We start from the raw sequence: 20171 nt of genomic DNA, 5'->3' as shown, positions 1-20171 counted from the left end.
AGGCTCTGGCCTGGCCTTCTTCTCTTTTCCCTGTCTTTTTCTCTTGGTTGATCTCATCAGCTCCCATGAATTAAATTATTATCTCTATTCAGAAAATTCTCAAATCTGTTGAGCCATAACCTCTCTGCTGACCTCTCCACCAACTTCCAGTCTTATATCTCCAGTTGCCCACTAGACATCTCAAACTTTATGGCACATAAACATCTTGAATTCAGCATATCTGAAAAACTGAGTTCATTATCTTTCCCCCCAAACCCTGCTATCTTCCAGACTTTCCTGTCACTATTGAGGGTACTACCATCTTCCCAGTCACTCAGGTTCACAACTTGGGTGTTGTCCTCGACTCCTGTCTCTCACCTCCATATCCAATCAGTGACAAAGTTCTGGCATTGCAACCTTCACAACTCCTTTTATGTATGCCCCCTTCTCCTCTGTGAACTATCATCACTCCTGCCCCAAGTCTCTCCCCACTCCAGCCCATCTTCTACTCAGCTGTCAAAGTGATCTTCCTAAATAGCAGGTCTGACCATATCATCCCTGCTTCCCCACTCCCCCATCAGTCAACTCCCATGGCTCCCTATCATTTCCAGGAGCAAATATAAAATGTTCTATTTGGCTTTTAAAATTCTTTATACCTTGTTCCTTCCTACCCTTCCTATCTTTTTACACTTTACCCTTTTCCATGTACTCTGTGATCCATTGACAATAGCCTCTTTGCTGTTCCTCACACAAGACACTCTCTCTGTGGACTCTGTTCATTTTCACTGGCTGTCTCTTTTGCTTGGAATTCTCTCCCTCTTTGTCTCAGCTTCCTGGCTTCCCTAGCTTCATTTAAATCTCAGCTCCAGTTTTACCTTCTGAAAGAAGCTTTTCCCAGGTTCCCCTTAAGCTAGTGTCTTCCTTCTCAGATCATTTCCAACTTACCTTGCATATATCTTCTTTTTTTTTTTTTTAATTTTTAGGCAATTGGGGTTAAGTGATTTACTCAGGGTCACACAGCTAGTAAGTGTCAAGTGTTTGGTCTGAGGCCGGATTTGGACTCAGGTCCTCTTGACTTCAGGGCCGGTGCTCTATCCACTGCGCCACCTAGCTGCCCTATATATCTTCTTTGTAAAAAACTTTTTTCACATTGACTGTGAGCTCCTTGAGGGCAGGAACTATTTTTGCCTTTCTTGTATCCCTAGCACCTATCACAATGCCTGGCACATAGTATGTACTTAATATATGCTAATTGACTTGACTTGAAGTAGAAGTGGTCAGCCAGGTCATATTTTACAAAGAGATAAAGGAAAATAGAAAACTAAAAAAAGGCAATTGGATTTGAGGAAAAATGGTTATTGGTGACCCCTAAGTTTCAATAACCTGGCTCAGAGACAGAGTCAAGATGGCAGAGTGAGAGGAAAGGAACAATTCTCAGTAACAGACTCCTGAAGAGGGGGCAGGGAAAAAAAGAGAAGGCTAAGTATAAGAGCATAAGAGAGAAGGAAATATACAGTTAGCAGGCTGGAACCCACTCTATGGATGATCTCATGTTGAGTAGCTTGTATTTTTAATGTGTGCCAAAAGATAGGAATAGTCAATATTTTAGGGGTTGTGGGAAGTCAAGGATACTAATGATTTGCTGGTAGAGCTGTGAATTGGTATAACCATTTTGGAAAGTGATGTGGAATTATGCAAATGAAGTACCTAAAATGTCCATCATATTTGACCTAGCTGGCTTTTCTTTCTGTTTCCAGATCAGCAATTTGAGTTCCACGTTTGCAGCAATTTTCTTGGAAATTCTTCAAAGCAATCTGCCAGAAGGAGTCAACTTGTCAGTAAGGGAGGTAAGTGTGGGTTTGTAGAGGGACTTGATGAAAATAGATTTGTGTAGGTAGGCCTAGGTCCCCTAGTGGCCTCCTGTGCTCTCAAAGTAGAAATCAAACTTAGGCCCAATTCTTAGCCTTCGCATGCTCAGGCCCAAGACAATGCTGGAAATGCTGCCTGATCCAGTGATGAAAACAGAGAACAATCTTTGAAAAAAGAGCCTTTTGCACATGCAAGGCAACAATATAGTTATTAAGCTGGAACCCTATAACATCCCATGCTGGGACACTTCGGTGAGAAAGGATGGGGCTGGACCCTATTAGAGCATCCCATAGTTAGAACTGTTCCCTAAATACCCCACACCTCTCTTAGAATCATAGACTCCTAGAGTGGTAAAGGACCTCTAGGGCATGTAGCCCACCCACTCACCTGATACAGAAAGCCTGCCCAGCCTTCTCAAACTAGTCTTGGCTTGAGCATTGCCACCCACAGGGAGCTCCTTCCTTTCTGAGTTCACCCTCTCCCTTGTGGAAGAGAGCTCATTATTAGAATATTCTTCCTCTTACTGAGCTGAAATTTGCCTCCTTTGACTGTCTGCCAAACTCTTAGTCTTCCATTTACAACCTCTCAGTCAATAAGCATTTATCAAATGCCTGCTATGTGCCAGATGCTGTTGTTGAGTACCAGAGATGCAAAAAGAAGCAAGAGTCCCTCTCTTCAAAGAGTTCACAATCTAAAGGAGGAGATAATAAGCAAAGAAATAACAGGTTTATATACAAGATAAATAGGAAATAACTTATAGAGGGAAGACAGTAGAATTAAGAGGGATTGGAAAAGCCTTCCTGTAGAAGATGGAATTTTAGTTGGGATTTGAACCACGAAGAGTCAGTCAGTAAACATATATTAGACACTTACTATCTGCCAGGCTCTGTGCTAAGCTAAGCCTTGGTAATGCAAAGAAAGGCAAAAGACAGCCCTTGCATTCAGTGAGCTCACAGTCTCATAAGGCTGTTTAAACATATAAGCAGGATAAAGGGAAGGCACTAGCATTACAGGAGATTGGAAAAAGCTTCTTTTGGAAGGTAGGATTTTAGCTGGATCTTGAGGGAAGCCAACAAGTGGGGATAAGAAGAGAGAGCTTTCCAGGTATGGTGGATGGCCAGTGAAAATGCCCAGAATCAGGAGGTAGAGTAAGCTGTTTGAGGAATATCAAGAAAACCAATATCACTGGATCAAGGTATACATGTAGGTGAGGAAAGTGTAAGAAGATTGGAAGGTAGGAAAGGGTTAGATTGTGCAGGGATTTGAATGGCAAAAAGAGGATTTTATATTTAATCTTGGAGATGGTATGTCGCCACTGGAATTAACTAGATGGTGGGTGAGGATGAGAGTGACATTGTCAGACCTGCACTTTAGGAAGATCATTTTGACATTTGAGTAGATGATGGTTTGGAATGGGGCAAGACTTGTGCAGACAGACCCACTAGCAGGCTATTGCAATAGTCCTGGTATGATGTAATAAGGGCCTGTACCAGGGTGGTGACAGTATCAGAGGAAAAAAGGGGGCATATGAAAGATATTGTGAAGGTAAAAATTATTTTGCCACTGACTGTATATGGGGGTGACAGAGGGAGGAGTTGAAGATGAATATTGGTTGCAAGCCTAGAGAGCTGGGAGGCTGGTGGTGCTTCAACACTAATAAGTTTGAAAGAGGGAAGAATTTGGGGGGAAAAGATAACGAGTTCAGTTTTGAACATGTTGAGTTTAGTTAGGATGCCTCTGGGCTATCCAGTTTGAAGTGTCCAAAAGGGAGTTGGAGATATAAGACTGGAGGTTAGCAGAAAAGTTAGAGTTTCATAAGTGTATTTGAGAATCATCAGTATAGAGATAATAATTGAATCTGTGGAAGCTGAAATCACCAAGCAAAATAGGGAGAAGAGAAGAAGGCCCAGGGACCTTGAGGGGCACACACATTTAGCAAATGTGATCTAGAAAAAGATACAGCAGAGGAAATTGAGAAGTAACAGTCAGCTAGGAGAACCAGGATAGAATACTGTCTTGAAAACCTAGAGGGAATTATCAGAGAGAGGAGGGTAACTGACAGTGGCCTTCTCAAGATGTTTAGCCATAAAAGGCAGGAGAAATGAAGGATGATAGCAGGGATGGATGGATCAAGTAAGGGGTTTTTGAGGATGGGGGAGACATGGGTATGTTTGTAGGTAATAGAGAAGAAGTAAATAGACAGGGAGAGACTGAAAATTATTGAGAGAGTAGGGATGATTGGGGGGCAGCCTTTTGGAGAGGACAGGATGGAATGGGATTACTTGTGTGTAAGGGTTTGCATTGGCAATGAGAATAACTACCTCTTCATGTGAAACTGGGGTGAAGGAGTGATAGTGGTAGAATGTATCTGGGTGATATGAGATAAGGAAAAAGAGAGGGCTTTTAGCAAATTTCCTCAATTTTTTTCAGTAAAATATGAGGCAAGGTTCTCAGATAAGAATGTGAGGTAGGAGGGAGCCATAGGAGGTTTGAGGAGGGTTGAAAAGATTTGTAAGAGTCCCTGTGTTGAGTGGGATAGTGAATTAATTAGAGAGATGTAGAAGGATTACCTAGTGGCAGTGAGGGCCCATTGAGATTATGAAACATAAATTTGTTGCAGATCCAGTCAGCATGGTTTCATGATTTTCACTACCTTCATTCAGCATCAGGTGCATATTAGTGAAGGCAATTAATGCTGAGAGTGATCCAAGGATGAGGCTTGGCAGGGCAAGATCAGCAATATGAGAAGGGGCAAGGGATTCAAGAGAAGACTGTAGAGTTGAACTGGATCACTAAAGACTCAAGATGGGGAAGAGAAGAGAATGTAGCTAGTAAAAGGGATATGGCCTGGGAGAGGATTAAAGGATTGAGGGATTGGAGGTGATAACATGGAGGAAGAACAGAGTTTGGCTTTGGAAGGCAGAGGAAGAAGTGGAAAACCAATAGATTGTGATTAGATAAGGGAATTTCAGAGTTCGTGAACCTGGAGGTGATGCATTTGTGGGTGATGGAAAAATCAAGGGTATGATCATCTCTGTGCATGGCTCGGATAGAGGAGTTGGTCATGGGAAATGAATAAGTTGAGAAACTGGAAGGTCAGGGTGGGAGAGAGAATATCAAAATATATGTGGTGTATGTATGTAAGTATGAGAGCAGGAGTTGGGTTGGAGAGAAAGATTGTGATTGAGGTTCTCAATGGGAAATGAAAGGGGAGTGTCCTGGAGGTTGGTGAATGACAGCTACCAGAATTTTGATTTGGTGGGTACTTACGGATTGAGTGAATGTCAAAGGAGTAGAGGTTACTAAGTGAAGAAAGCTCTCTAATACCTAAAGAGCTTTAGAAATATGAGTTATTTTTATCTGAAGAGTTGTTTGATATAAGAAAAAATTTACTAACAGTGAGAGCTATCCAAATAAATGTGAGATGGACTGCTTCCACAGGTGGTGATTACCATCAGTGTTGTGTGGACTCTGTCCAGAGTGCCCCTGATCACCTGTCAGGAATGCTCTAGAGGAGATTCCTGTACACTCAGGGTTTAAACTACATCCTCGCCCTCTAGGATCCCTCATGACTCTGAGATTGGACGATGCTGCAGTATTTTTCACTCTAAAGAGAGCCTGGCTTAGGTGGTCTCTAGAATTGTCTTTGATTAGAAGCAGGTGAGAAATCCTCTTGCAGAGGACATCCCGAATTTCTATGGCGCTTCATGGTCTCATAGTACTTTCTTCACAAATACCTTAGGTAGTAGAATGATTATGCCCATTTCACAGAGAAGGAAACAAAATCAGAGGTTACATTTACTTGCCTAAGTTCATATGGCTCGTAAGTGGGAGAGCCAGAACTTGAACCCAGATTTTCTGAGTTCAAGTCTAGCACTTTATCTTGATGCCTGTTGATCATGCTGACAGCTCATATTTAAACTCTGAAGGATTGGTAATAGTCATACTAAGGATCACTCATATTTCAGTAATATTTTAAAGTTTACCCTCCCTGTATGATTGCTCTACTTGTCTATGTCCTTTTCTTGGCTTTCTTTAGCTCTTTAAAAAAATCATTGATGCTTTTTTCTTCCTTTTATTATTATCACTATCACTGCCCTGTACTAGCTCCAACTCTTTCCCTCCTCAAGAAAAAAAAAAATCAAAGTTTTTCTTGTAACAAATGAAAATAGGCAAAATGCATCTACACATTGACTGTCTGAAAATGTATATCTTATTCTGCACCTTTATTCCATCATTTCTTTGCCTTTCAAGCCTTTCAAAATTGTTTTCCTTTACAATGAATTGCCAGTGTATAGAAATGTTTTCCTGGTTCTTCTTATTTTACTCTGTTTATACAAGTCTTTATGCCTTAGCATTTATTTGTAAAGATGCCTTGTAAGGATGGAGAATACACGTATTTATTGGGGTTTCTATTCAGTAATTAGTAATGGGCTATCAGATCTCGTTTTTTCAAAATTCTCTTTAGTTCCTTACTTTATTTATCTTTCTATTAGAAGTGTTTATATCTGAAAGGAGCACATTGGAGTCCCCAGCAATTAATGTTATTCTGTTTTCTCCCCTAGTTCTATTAGTTTTTTCTTTAAGTATTTAAATGTTATACCATTTGGTGTATATATTTGATGTGGATATTGTTTCATTATCTATGACACAGACCCTATTGTTCTACAGCTCACCCCACTGCTTCTTGTTCTGCCTTCAGGAGCCAAGCAGGCAGAGCCTAATCCTTCTTCTCCTTGACAATCCTTCAAATACTTCCAGACAGTTATTTTGTTTCACTTAAGTCTTCAGGCTAAACATCCTCAGTTCTTTCAACCAATCATCTAGTCCAACCCCTCCCTACCTCATTTTATAGATGAGGAAATGAAGACCAGAGAGTTTAAGTTAATTGCCTAATGGTCAGTGTAACACAATCAAGCTTTGAATCCAGATCCTCAGCACCCAATCCAGCTCTATTTCCATTGCACCATGTTGGGTACCGTTAGTGAGTTGAAACAGTTTCTAGCCAGATGCTGTGGCTGACTCCTGGTTTCTTCTTCTTCCAAACAGACCAGCCCTACTCCCATATCTATTTTTTTTATCTTGGATCTGTCACTGTCATTTATGGCTAAAACTTCAAAATTTCCTTTCATGACCAGAATCAAACTAATAGGATTTGAACCCAGGTCTTCTGACCTTTAAATCCAGTGTTCTTTCCACTGTGCTGTGGTGGGTAGTTCTGAAAGTGTTTTGTGCTAGGCCCAGCATCTAGCACAGAGCATTGTGTAGGGGAGGTGCTTAATAAATGTTTGTTGAAAAGTAAGTGTGTTCTCTCCACTAGGAGTTTTTCAGTTATTTCAGTACATAATATGGAGAATTGGGCCGACTTCTATAGGGCCTTTCCCCAGTCTCTCAGCAACCTCAGAAACCTGTCTGTTGGTGGCTCGAAGAGCTGGCTGTATTAACTGTAATCCCCATATGTTAAAACAGCGCTGCCCTGGTTTTCCATGTGTTGTTAATTGATGCTTCACCAGGGGGTCTGGAGACCTGAATCAGTAACTTTTGGAGCACAACTAGTTACTTGATACCTGCAGAAAGAACCTGAGGGAAAGGTGCTTATACTTCATGGATCTGTGAATTCATCAGTGTGGGCACTGCTTTCACTGGTACAGATTCAACCCTCTTCCTTCTTAGTAGATGACTTCGTGAGTTGCTGTAACAAAAAAAAATCTCATAATGTCTAATCCTGTCATGATGACTCTCTTTAATTTCTTTCTTCAAATCAGAAAATATTTGTAAAGCACTTGGCATAGTGCTGAGCACATAGTAGACACTTAATAAATGCTTGTTCCCTTTCCCTCCTCTCTCTCCTCCCTCTTTTGGAATTTGGATAATAGACTCTCAGTTTGTTGCTGGGTCTGCAATCAAAGCATAGTTCATATTTAACATAGAGATGAAAGTCCAGGGTCACCTCACTACCATAGTGAGTCCTTATAAGAGGACTTCATATAGGAAGTCTCTACCCCACCCAGCTATTCTCCCTTGGTCACCTCCCAGACAGAGAGTTAGTTTTAGATTTCCTTGTATCAACTACATCCTAGAACAACTTTTCCTCTTCAACAAATTTCATCTCCTTTGATTTTGAAACAGTAGAAAGAGCACTGGACTGGAGTTGGGAGGCCTGAGATTAAGTCTAGGTTCCAATACATGCTAGTTGGGTGACCCTGGACAATTTATGTCCCCCTTTGGGTAGAAATTTTCTCATAAAAAGAGCCTAAATGGTCCACACTACCTATCTGACAGGGTTGTTGTAAGGAAAGGACTTTATGGCACACTGAGAGTTATAGATAGCTTTCCTTAGATAGTTATAGATAACTCATTAAGTGCTATGGGGATGGGAGGTCTTGTTGCTTTCCTGCCTGGGCCTAGCAGATTTGTTTGCACTGTGGAAGAAATGTGGAGGGGCTTCAGCTGAGAGAATGATTACTGCTGGTAGAAATTAATGCCACTGATAAGGGTGTTTCTTTCCAGCAGGTGTTGGCTTGAGGCTAATTCTGAGCCTTTATTTACCCTTCGTAAAGAAAGAAAATAGTTTATTGATAAACATCTGAGTTCCAAGCATTTACCAAACACTAAATTAACTGTCATGGAGCTGTTTAAGGTAGTGTTCTGGCAGATATGATTGCAGTATAGAAAGAAGTTCCATTAGGAGTAGAATTGCTTTGTGTAGCCCTGGACAGCAGACCCAGGAGGAATGGAGGGAAGTCATATTCAACTAAGTATCAGGAAAACCTGCTCCATATTGGAGTGGGCCACCCCAAGAAGCAGTGAACTCCCCCTGAAGGCATATAAACAGGGCTGGATGATCCACTATCAGGGGCTGGAGAGGAGATTCTTGCACTGGAAATAGGAGTAGAGTGGGTTGGCTAGAGGACCCTCCATTTCTGCAGTTCTTTGAATGGCACAGAACTATCCCAAGCATAGTGGTCACTACCCAGGGAAAATAAAGCAAATTTTCTTTTATATGGAGCATTTCTGAGGAAAGAAACAGTTTAGCATGATAGAAAGAACCCTTGCCCTGAAATCATGTGACTGCGATTCTGATCCTGGCATCTTTTTAAATTCACTTTGTTTCTTAGCCTCAGTTTCCTCTTCTGTAAAGTAGATTAATATTTGCACCACTTTCATCAGAGCTACTTGTAAGGAAAGTACTTTGCAAACTGCAAGTTGTCATAGAAATGGGAGGTATTTATTATGATTATTGAGGAACTGTGTTATTATTACTAGACTTATCTTCATTATTAGCAAACTGTGAACTGCTGTTATTATTTAATTCATTATTATTTGGGGGGAACTGTGAGCTGCCATTATTATGAGGATTCTTGTGGTGATGATGATAGCACTGTGAGCTTCAAGGAGAATAATGCCTATTTTTCTTCCCCTTCTCTCCTTCTCCAGCACACTGAGGAGGCTTACAAGGGAAGGTTCAAAGCTCGGCCAGAACTGGAAGAATTATTGGCCAAAATGAACTAAGAGATGGTAGACATGTTTGAAGAACCTGCTGAATAAGTTGATCTGTGCTGAGTTACAAGATTGAAATAGTAAATATGGACTCTTAGAAACCTTCAGCTTCTGTTCCCTCAGCTAGAGAGCCACCAGTTTCCTCCACTGATTGTGTATACTGTTTGTAAATAAAACTTTTTACTTTGGGCCAGTGAGATTGTTGTCAGTTTTAGTTGCTATAATTGGCTTCCTTGCATGAGCATGTGAGGATGCACCCAATCCTACATGACTTCCTTGATGGGATTTCACCTTTCTGTGGCATAGGATCTCAGAGCCAGGAAGGGCCTCAGCATCTGGTCCAGCCTGTACCTAAGCAAGAACCCCTCCTCCAGTATTTCTGAAAAGTGTTCATCTAGCCACCACTTGAGGATGTCAAGTGATAGGAACTCACTGCCTTCTAAGGTATCTTCTTTCTCTTTTGAACATCTTTGACAATGAGGATATTTTACCTAATATTGAGCCAATATTTGCCTCACTGCAGTTTCTACCTATTCCTTCCAGTTCTTACCCCTCAGAAAATGAAGAATGAGTTTGATCCCTCTTCTCCCTGATAGTCATTCACATACTTGAAGACTGCTATCATATCTTGGACACCCCCTCTCCCTCAGTCTTCTCTTATCCAGGCTAAGTATCTTCAGTTTCTTCAACCAAAATCCATTCTGACAGCTTCCAAGCAGGAAGGCTTTCCTGGAGAGCTGTGCTTTCCTGGGATAAACCAAAGATTTATTTTAGTGTTTATCCAGCTGAGGTTTCCTTCTAAAATCCTTTTCTAAAAGGAAGGATCCTCTTTAAAATGTAAATCATTAAACTTATAGATGGGAGAAAATGAGATAGGTGGGGGGGGCAGGGCAGGAACATGAGCACTGTATTCAAATTTTTGAAGAGTTTTCATGGAGCAAAGAGAAAAGATTGGTTCTTTAACAGCTACAAGAACCTTGAACTTTCCCCTATACCCACCACTATCTCACCCCAAAGGACTCTCTACACAGCTTTTGTGAAAAATAATTATTAATAACCAATATCTTGGGGAGATTCAGAGACTCTCCTTTTTTTCTAAATTCCTCATTTTAAAAAGTTCCCTTTTCTTGAAGCACATTACTGATTATGAGATTGCATTGACTCTCCAGATCTTGGTCAGACCCCGCCCAACCTTAAATTTAATCTAGGGTGGGGAAGCCCATTGTGTTTTACTCAAACTTGCTTGGAGACAGATCCTTTTGTCTAGATAGCCTAGGCTGGGGGTGGTCTGAGTAGAGAGAATTTCTCTGCCAGGGATCACTCTCAGCCCCCCCATTGAAAAGGGCATACATTCTTTGAATTGATAGCCTAAAGCTATGGGTGGGCTGGTATAGAGATACTTTCCCTATCCAAGAGATACTTAGCCTTTCATTTTAATATAGCCCACCTCCAATCATATTAACCAATTAGATTTGATTGCTGTTTTATTCTTTGGTCTAAGAGAGATGGCCAAATGACCATCCTTTTATCAATAACCTGCTGGCCTTATTAATAAAATGGTTAAATTGCCTAGAAATTGTCTCTCAAACCTTTTTAAACTTCACGCTTTCTCATTGACTTGAATGTGATGGAACTTGTTTGCCCCATGGCAACTACTAGTGCTCATGCCAGCTTGCTGTTGTTTTTGGTGGTATGGAAAGCTTCATCACCCAGTGCAGAACAAGGAGGCCAAGGGGAGACTGCTTCTCACCCACCTCTGTGCCTCTGCATTATGTGTGATATTAACATGGGGCATGCAGAGCTTTTAACAATCCCAAGCTGCTTCCCAGTGCAAAGACCCATTTTTTCAACACATTCTGCTATTGTGGCCCCCAGGGAAAAAAGTAGAACCAGGATCACAGATTATCTGAGATGGAAGGGACATCATAAATCATGTAGTCCTAACTCTACTGAACAAGTATCCCCTTTATCTACAGTGTATTCTAAAAGAAGTCATCCAAACTCTTTTTGACTGCCAGCGATGGAACCTTTGGGAATGCTGTAGAAGGTATTCCTAGATCAGGCAGAATTTTGGACTAGATAATTTCTGAGAGGTCCCCCCCTCATCTATTTGTGCCTTTACCTTTTGTTTATTCCGTTTTCTTAAAGTGGGACAGACTTGTACAGAGTTCAAGTGTCATTTATCACTATCTCTGCCAGTGAACACAATCCATGAAAGCTTTTATTGACCTCAGAGTTAGAGGCTTTTTTTCCCTTCTCTCTTACTGATTCTAAAGGCAACTGCACAGAGTTGAAATTACCTCTGGAGAATTTCCTGAGATTTCCTGTTGTTATTGTTGACATTAGTATTGGTATCTCAATACTTTAATGGATTTGTGATCTCTTGGCTATGAGTATTGCCTTCTAACATGCAAATCACAGCTTATCCTGGTGATTGTTGTCTTCATTCTTTCACAGATCTTCCAACATGTTAGAGGGTTTCCTCTAGGTTTATTTTTACATTGTAAGAGTACCTACACAGCTTTCAGGCTTTCATCTGATCATCCAACTGCATGTCATACTCTGGACAGTATTTTTTACTCACTTAAATTTTCCTGTATGGAAAACAATGTATAAACTGATCTCTTCTGAATGCCCATGGATCTCATGAAGGAAGAAGCCCTGTAATATTCTGGTGCTTGATGCAATCAGCACAATATTGTATACTCACAGGTGAATTAGGAGGAAGCTACAAACTATAGGTAATCCCTATTCCATTGGACTATACTCCAGGTATGTCAAACACCTGGCCCACAGGCCACCTGCAACTCACAACACTCTTGAGTGAAGTCCAAACCAGATTAAAATATAATTAGTAAATATCTAATAAAATCCAATAAAACATAAACGATGCTACATTTTAAAACTAAGTCAATACATGGCCTGTAGGGATCCTTTTTCGACACCACTGTCATACAAGATGAACCTCATGATGGTGCCAAGCACCTTTGGGAAGCATCCATCTCCTTGTTTTATGCCTCATTTTACATTAGTAATCAGAAGGCCATTTAACAAAGTTATCCCTATGGTTACATTCTGTGTAACCTTAACACATTCAGGAGAGATAATATTGGAGAGCCTTTAAAATTGTATTTTGCTCTACTGAGTCAAGTGCTTTTTTATAGTCAAACAAGAAACACAGGAGAATCTTATATTCACTGCACCTACCAGTTAATTGGAACATTATCAAGTTAAGAACTGCTACAAAAAAAAATTTGTAATCTGGGGGAGGGGAGGAGGGGGGAAGGGAAGGATAGAATTTGGAACTCCAAATAAAAATGTTTTAAAAAATTTGTAAAAGTTTTTCTGTGCTTTTCTTATATTTTTCATTAATATCTTCAATATAAATATAAAGGGTTTTCATAAAGATTTTGTAAAGATGAGAAAAGAGGGAAACCAATTCACTAATTCCTTTGTTTGGCTAGGTTTTCATGGCCCATTGGTTCTCCTTTTATTTGGTTGCTCCTTACTCTTCTTTGTTGGATCTTCCTCCAGTCATCGAGCATTTAGTGAGTCTTTCCTATGTACCGGTACTTTGCTAAGTGCTGGGGAGAGAAAGAAAGGCCAAAATACTTCCTGCCCTCAAGGAGTTCATAATCTAAAGAGGGAAACATTTAAATAACTTTACACATATAAGATACATACAGAGTAAGTGGAAGATAATCTCAGATAGAAAAGCACAGGCAACTCAGGGGGATCATGAAAGGCTTCCTGAAGAAGCTTGGATTTAACATAAGTCTTGAAGGTAGCCAGGAAAGGTCAGACGCAGAGGTGACTAGGGAGAGCATTGGGGAACAGCCTTTCAGTACAAAAACACAGAGTCCAAGAGATGGTAGGCCAGTGTTGCCAAATCATAGAGTTCATGGAGGGGAATAAAGTGTAAGAAGGTTGGAAAGTTAGGAAGGGGCTAGGTTATGAAGAGCTTTAAATGCCAAAAAGAGGATTTTATGTTTTATATTCATCCTAGAAGTAATAAGGAGCCATTGGAGTTTATTGGTATGAAAGGGTGATGTGGTGAGACCTATGCTTTAGGAAAGTCAGTTTGCAGATGAGTGGAGGATGGATCAGAGTAGAAAAAGACTTGAGGAAGGGGTGCCAACTCAACTAGAGGACTACTGCAGAAGTCCAAGTGAGAGGTAATGAGAGCCTGAACAAGGATTGTGGCTCAGAAGTAGAGAGAATAAGATGTAATTGAGAGATTTTGTGAAGGTAGAAAAAAGATTTGTTAACAGACTGGTTATATGGAGTGAATGTGACTGTGGCTGAGAAGATGAGGATGACACCAAGATTTTGAGCCTAGATGCCTGGGAAGATGGTGGTGCCCTCAACAGCAATTAGAATGTTTAGAAGAACAGAGGGTTTCAAAGGAAAGAAAATTAATTCTATTTTGGATATAGTAATGTCTTTGAGACATTCAACTTGAGATGTCCAAAAGATAGCTGGTGATGTGAAACTGGAGCTCAGGAGAGAGGATAGGGTTGGATAAATAGATCTGAGAAGCATCTGCATAGAAATGATAATTGAATTCATGGGAGGTGATAAGATGCCCAAGGGAGATAATATAGAATGAGAAGCAGAGAGGGTCCATGACAGACCCCTGGGAGACACCCACAGTTAGTAGACATGACATGGGTAAGAAACCAGCAAAAGAGACAGTATCAGACTCAGAGAAAGGAAAACTAGGAGAGAACAGTGTCAAGAAAACCCAGAGAGGGAAAAGAATCCAGGAGAAAAAAGTAAGCAACAGGGTCAAATGCTGCATACAGTGAAGGATGAGGACTGAAAAAAGGTTATTAGATTTGGCAACTAACAAATCATTGGTAACTTTGGAGAGAGTAGATTACAAATAGATTAGAATTCAGTGAGAGAGAGGAAATAGAAGCATGGAATGGTTTTCTCAAGGACTATAGTGGGGGTGATAGGATCAAGTGAAGATTTTTTTTAGGATGGGGAAGACATGGCAGTGTCTGTAGGGAATAGGAAAGAAACCAATGTGTAAATGATGAGGATGGGATCTGGACCCCTAAAAGGAAAAACCCTAGACTTTCCTACATGGCCAAATCTCTGGCATTGGCCTGAAACTATAATCCCATCAACTGGCCTTTCATTGTGGCTATGCCTTTAACCTAGCCTGGCCCTCCATTGTCTTACCTCCCTATGGCCCCTGGTTATTTCCCACCCTGAATCCTGGCTTGGCTCCATTTTTCCTAGGCCATGTGGTCCAGGTCCCAGGAATTCTGTTCACCCCAGTTTACTGACCACTCCCATTCAGATCTTCCTTAGACCCCTCCTCCAATCACCCCAAACTACTTGGCCACTCCTAGATCTCTCCCACAGTCTTTCTGTATATAAGGTCCATCTTGTCTCCATTAAGGTGCTCTGATTCTTATAATCTAGCCACTTCCCAGATTTTTACAATCTAGCCAATAGCTCACAGATGCTCAGATTCCTTAAGAGTCTGGCTAATATGGCGAATCTTTAATAAACCTTGTTTTTGGCTGAAAGAAGGCTTGGGTGGAATTCTTTTGGGCAGTACCTGCGTGTTGTGATCTCGGGGGCCTAGCACCCCTAAACTTCTAGACCTCATCATAAGGACAGATTAAAGATAACAGACAGTGAGAATGATAGTAAGATAAATTTTCTGGAAAAGATGGGATAGATTAGGATCAAGGATAGAAGTGGAGGAGATAATGGGAAAATATATCTAAATGATGAGAGATAAAGGAGGGTAAAAGAGGGAGCTCAAGGCAAATGGCTCCAATTTTCTTTGGTGAAATATGAGGTAAGATCCTCAGTTGACAGGGTATGGGCACAGGGGAACCCTGTGATACTGGAGGAGAAACAACAAGATTTGGAATATCTGCTGTGGCGAGTGAGATAGTGATTTGATTAGAGAAGAGCGAATCATTGCCTTGGGGTAGTGATTAGATAAATATGTAGTGGACCCAGTTAGCATGGGTCCCTCCTCCAAACAAGGATTTAGATCATTTTAAGAACTAGACCACCAGTACAAAACTTATAAGGGAATACCAGTAAGAACAAAGTCGGCATTTTGCCTCAGAGACATGATCTGGCAAAGTCACTCATTCTAAAACCTTGTTGGGAGAATAGGAAAGGAGCAGCAGCAACTACTGGGAATGACATAATGATGAGAACCAAAAGGGACATTATTGTCTGAATAGTGGTCACCTATTGAAATACTGTTTTCTCTACTTGTCTTTAATTTTCAGGGCTTCCCCATCTTACTCTGGGGCCTACAGCCAAGTATCTTCACATCTCAGGCAAAGAGTTGGATTAGATTCATCCAGCAGATGCAATGCAAGGAGCCCTCGCCAGAAAGTTAGGACACCTGGGTTCAAGTACTGGCTCTGACCTTGACTCACAGTGGACAAGTCACTTCCCTTCTCTGGGCTTCAAATTCTGCCTCTATTTAGTGAAGATCTGAGCTAGATAATCTTTTATGGTTTCTTCCAGCTTGGAAAGTCTATATCCTAAGGTCTCTCCCAAGTTATAGGATCATTAGAATTAGAAGTGACCTTGGAGGCCACTTAGTTAAAACTATTTTATGGATGAGAAAACTATGACCAAAAAGGGGTTAAATCACTTGCTCAAGGACACTTATGTATTAAGTGGCAGAGATGGAATGGAGCCCAAGTTCTTGGACTCCAAATTCAGCATTCTTTCTATTCCAGCATGCTAGCAGGCTCTGATATCCTATGTCCTAAAATCCCTTCCAGATCTGACATTCTATTTTTTTTTAATGTTCCTTCTCTATTATAGGTTCTTTGTTATGATAGGTGTTCTTAGGCCCCCTCAAGCTCTGACATTCCAAGTTCTTTATACTAAGGTTCTCTATGACTCTGCCAGGTTTTGTAAGATGTAGCACATCTCTGAAGAATGAAGATTTTTTTCAGGACACCCTGACAAGATGAATTAAGAGAGTGGACTTCCACGTGTTGGTTCTAATATAATAGTTCACCTTTATATAATGCTTTACAGTTTACAAAGGTACTTTTCTGTGACTGCTGGGCATCAGAGGACTAAAGATGCAAGAGGCATAGGAAAAGGGGCTTTAAAGTTTTTTTCTATAGAAGGAAAGAGTGATGTTTCTCCTGGAACCAAAAACCACAGGCCACATTCCAAAGATGACTGCAGCTCTACTTGCCCATATTCCTGAAGTCAGCAATCCTAGAGATCAGCTTGGCCAATTTACCTTGGAGGATAATGAGGGTGAGGTGGAAGGGAAGGTATCATCTTACTCTTCAATTAAAGCATATTATAAAGTGCTGCTCCATACTGAGCCCACTGGAAAATCCCCAGTAAGTAGTAAAAGCCAAGATTATAACTCTGTCCTGAACCGAGCAGGTTAAGTAACCATCTCTCAGAGAATGTTGTCTGCCTACTCTGACTTCAAAGAACAGCCATTTCATAGTGCTCAGCCATGGTGTGGGCCACTAAGAGAAGCCACAACCAAACCCTAGGAGTTTTAGGGACCCCAAGCTTCTATGTGATGTGGCTTCTGTCATCATGTAGGACAGAGAGAGGCTTTTCTCTCTGGGGTCATTCCCATAGCCTAGACAAGATTAGGCTGGGAGTAAGATGCAGTACAATGAGGTTTTGCGGAGTAGTGGGAGCTGATCGTGGAATAGGTTAATGTCAAAGAATTAAGCAGATATCTTAAGTCATAGAATCCTAGACTATTAGAATAGGAAGAAGTGGGGGATGGGGAAAAAGTCACAGGATCACAGGTTTAGAGCTAGAAAGAATATACTACCAGGTATAAATTATATAGGTGTTATCACTATTATATTGATACCATATTATTATATTGATACCATTGTATACTTAATAACGTAAGTACTGACTGTCTAGAGGCAACGTGGCATAGTGGATAGAAAATTGGACTCAGTGTCAGGAAGACTGTGGGTTCAAGTCCTACCACTGACACATGTTGGCTGCGTGACCCTGGGCAAATTACTTAACCTCTCAGAGCTCTAAGATACCAACCTTCATTGGTAGAGGGAATTTCCTCACCCAAGGGTTTCCTACATTAATGAAATCACAGATCTAGTTCCTATTCCTATCCTTATCCCTGCTACTTATAGTCCCTCAAGGAGTTTACACGCTATTTACATGTATGCTATTGTTACTATCACTCTAACATCCCCCCCACGGTTTTGTACAACAGATAATCAATGAAGATTCCTAGAAAAGCCTTCCTTCGAATGTTTAGCTCATTTAGTTAGCTTCTCCTGTCCTTCACTACTAAACTTCTTGAAAAACTTGTCTTAACTGGATGACTCTACCTTTTCATCAGCCCCTTAAAAGCTTCCACCCCATCACTCTATTAAAATTGCTCTCTTAAAGGTCACCATTGACCTCTGAAAGGTCAAATTGTATGGCCTTTTCTCGATGTTCACCCTTCTTGATCTCTGTAGTATGACATCGTTGACCACCTCCTGCTTAGCTTCAGAGACGACAAACTGTCTGCCGGTTCTCTTCCTACCTCTCTGTTCCGTCTCTTTTTCTTTTCTCATCTTCTTCCTAACTCTTTCATGGGAGTGTTCCCCAAGGGTCTTTGTTCTTGCTTCCTTTCTTTGCCTTTGTCTACTGTTCTGTTTTGGCAATATATTTACCCCCACAGATTCAACTAACTCTACTAATCTACATCAGTACAGCAGTCTTCCTGCTCCAGACTCATAATCTCCAACAGCCTATCGGGCATCCTCACCTGGATAATCCAATGGCAAGTCAATAACAACAAAACCAATAATAACAGCTAGTGTTTATATAGTGATTTAAGGTTTGCAAAGTCCTTTACAGATTATGTCATATAATTAAGTCAATTTCAATGTGTTCAAAACTGAACTTATTTTCCCCACTAAAACTTCTCCTGACTTCACTATTTCTGTCAATGGCACCACTTTCACCCAGTCACTCATGTTTGCCACCTGATTTTTTTTTCCTCTTATCCACTCCCTTACCAAATCCTATCAATTCTTCTATCTCAGTAGAACATTTGTCCCTTCCTATCTAGTACCATCACCACCATCACCCTAGTACCAGCCATCATTACCATCTGCCGAGGCTATTAATTCTTTAAAGGTCTTGCCTTTACACTCTTCCCCAGACTGTTATCTCTGAAGCCAAGCAATTCATTCTGCAAGTGCTTCCAGAATTCTTTGCCATGTATGAATTTGGTCACATCATACAGGCAGTATAGGAGCAGGAAGAGTACTCACTGACTCTGGAGCCAAAGGACTTGGGCTCAGAATTTGCCACAGACTTTAGGCAAGTCAACTAACTTTCCAATGCATCAGCTTGCTCATTTACAAAACAAAGGGATTGGGCTAGATGGTCACTTTGGTCCCTTTCAGCTCAAGACCACTCCATACTGAGCCCACTAGAAAATCTCCAGTAAGTGAATATAATATAAATTCCTCTACAACCTGGCCTTACCCTATCTTTCCAGCCTCATTGTACATCACCTTCTCCTCCCTCACTCTACCACCCAGCCAAATTGACCTTATCTGTTCACATACAGCACTCCATTGGCACAGGCTGTCCTCCGTGCCTGGAATACACTCCCTCCACACCTCTGGGCATGGAATTGCTTCCTCTCTTCAAAATACAGCTGAAGAACTACCTTCTACATGAAGCTTCTCCAGATGTCTCCAATTGAGTGCCCTCTCTTGTATTTATCCTTTATTTGTTCTATAGATATTTACATGTGTACTGATAGCTTTGCTATCAAAACGTAAAGTCCTTTTGCTTAAGGATATTTTTATTCTTGGTACATGTATCCCCAGCACCTAGCACATAGCAAGTACTTCTTGGTTGTTAATTAAAGTCAACAAGCATTTATTAAGCATTGTGCTAAGCTATAAGCACACGATGGCAAAAACGTGGTACCTGGCCTCAAGGAGCTCCCATTCTAACGGGGCAGACAAACAAACAAGCAGTCTCAGAGGGAAGGCACTAGCAGTGGGTGGTACCGGAAAAGGACTCTTGCAGAAAGTAGGATTTGAACTGAGTCTTGAAGAAAAGCAAAGAAGCTAGGAGGCAGAAGCAAGGGACAGTATTTCAGGCATGGAATCAGAGATGAAGTGTCAGGCATGTTCAGAGACCAAGGCCAATGCCTTTGGGTCACAGTACATATAGAAGGAAGACTGGAAAGGTATAAGGGGCCAGGTTGTGAAGGGCTTTAAAAGGTAAGAGAGGAGTTTATATTTGATCCTGAAAGTAATAGGGAGTTTAATGAATGGGGGTGGGGCTTGGGGTGAGACAATCAGAAATACAATTTAGTAAGCTCACTCTGGCAGTTCAGTGGAAGGTGAACTGGAGTAGGGTGAGATTTGCTGCAAGCAGACCAACCAGAAGATTATTGCAATAGTCCTGACTAGAAGTGATGAGGTGAGAGAAGGAGATGTAAATGAGTACAAATAAGATTTAGCAGCAGATTGGATATGTGGAATGAGTGCAAGATAGGTGAGGAGCTTGTGAACCTGGACAACAGAGAACTCAACGGTAATAGGGAAGTTTGAAAGATAGAAGAGTTGGGGGGAAAGATGAGTTCAGTTTGGACATATTGAATTTAAGCTATCTATGGGACATCCAGTTCAAGATGTCTAATAGGCAGCTGGTAATATGAGACTGAAGCTCAGGAGAGAGATTAGGGCTGGATAAATATGTGAGAATCACTTTCATAGAGATAATAATTGAACCCATACGAGGTGATGAGATCCCCATGGGAGACAGAATGTCAAGAATGACTAGGACAGACC

General features: G+C 41.0%; 1 protein-coding gene across 3 annotated transcripts in view; it reads left to right on the top strand.

Annotated features, from left to right (window-relative positions):
* MRPL48 (mitochondrial ribosomal protein L48) overlaps positions 1 to 9545 on the top strand; it is a 60587-nt gene extending 51042 nt beyond the window's left edge. For all 3 annotated transcript variants that reach the window (XM_027848241.1, XM_027848240.1, XM_027848239.1), the window contains 2 exons: positions 1737 to 1826; positions 9286 to 9545. In XM_027848241.1, coding sequence (XP_027704042.1) covers positions 1737 to 1826; positions 9286 to 9360 — 165 coding nt within the window. In that variant the 3' untranslated portion in view covers positions 9361 to 9545. The remainder of the gene's footprint in view (positions 1 to 1736; positions 1827 to 9285) is intronic.
* Positions 9546 to 20171: the final 10626 nt, after the last annotated feature.

The sequence above is a fragment of the Vombatus ursinus genome, unplaced genomic scaffold, assembly GCF_900497805.2.
Source record: "Vombatus ursinus unplaced genomic scaffold, bare-nosed wombat genome assembly UNPS02005659.1, whole genome shotgun sequence".
NCBI classification, from domain to species: domain Eukaryota; kingdom Metazoa; phylum Chordata; class Mammalia; order Diprotodontia; family Vombatidae; genus Vombatus; species Vombatus ursinus.
Note: the sequence above shows the minus strand (reverse complement) of the source record. Positions and strands in the feature narration are given on the sequence as shown.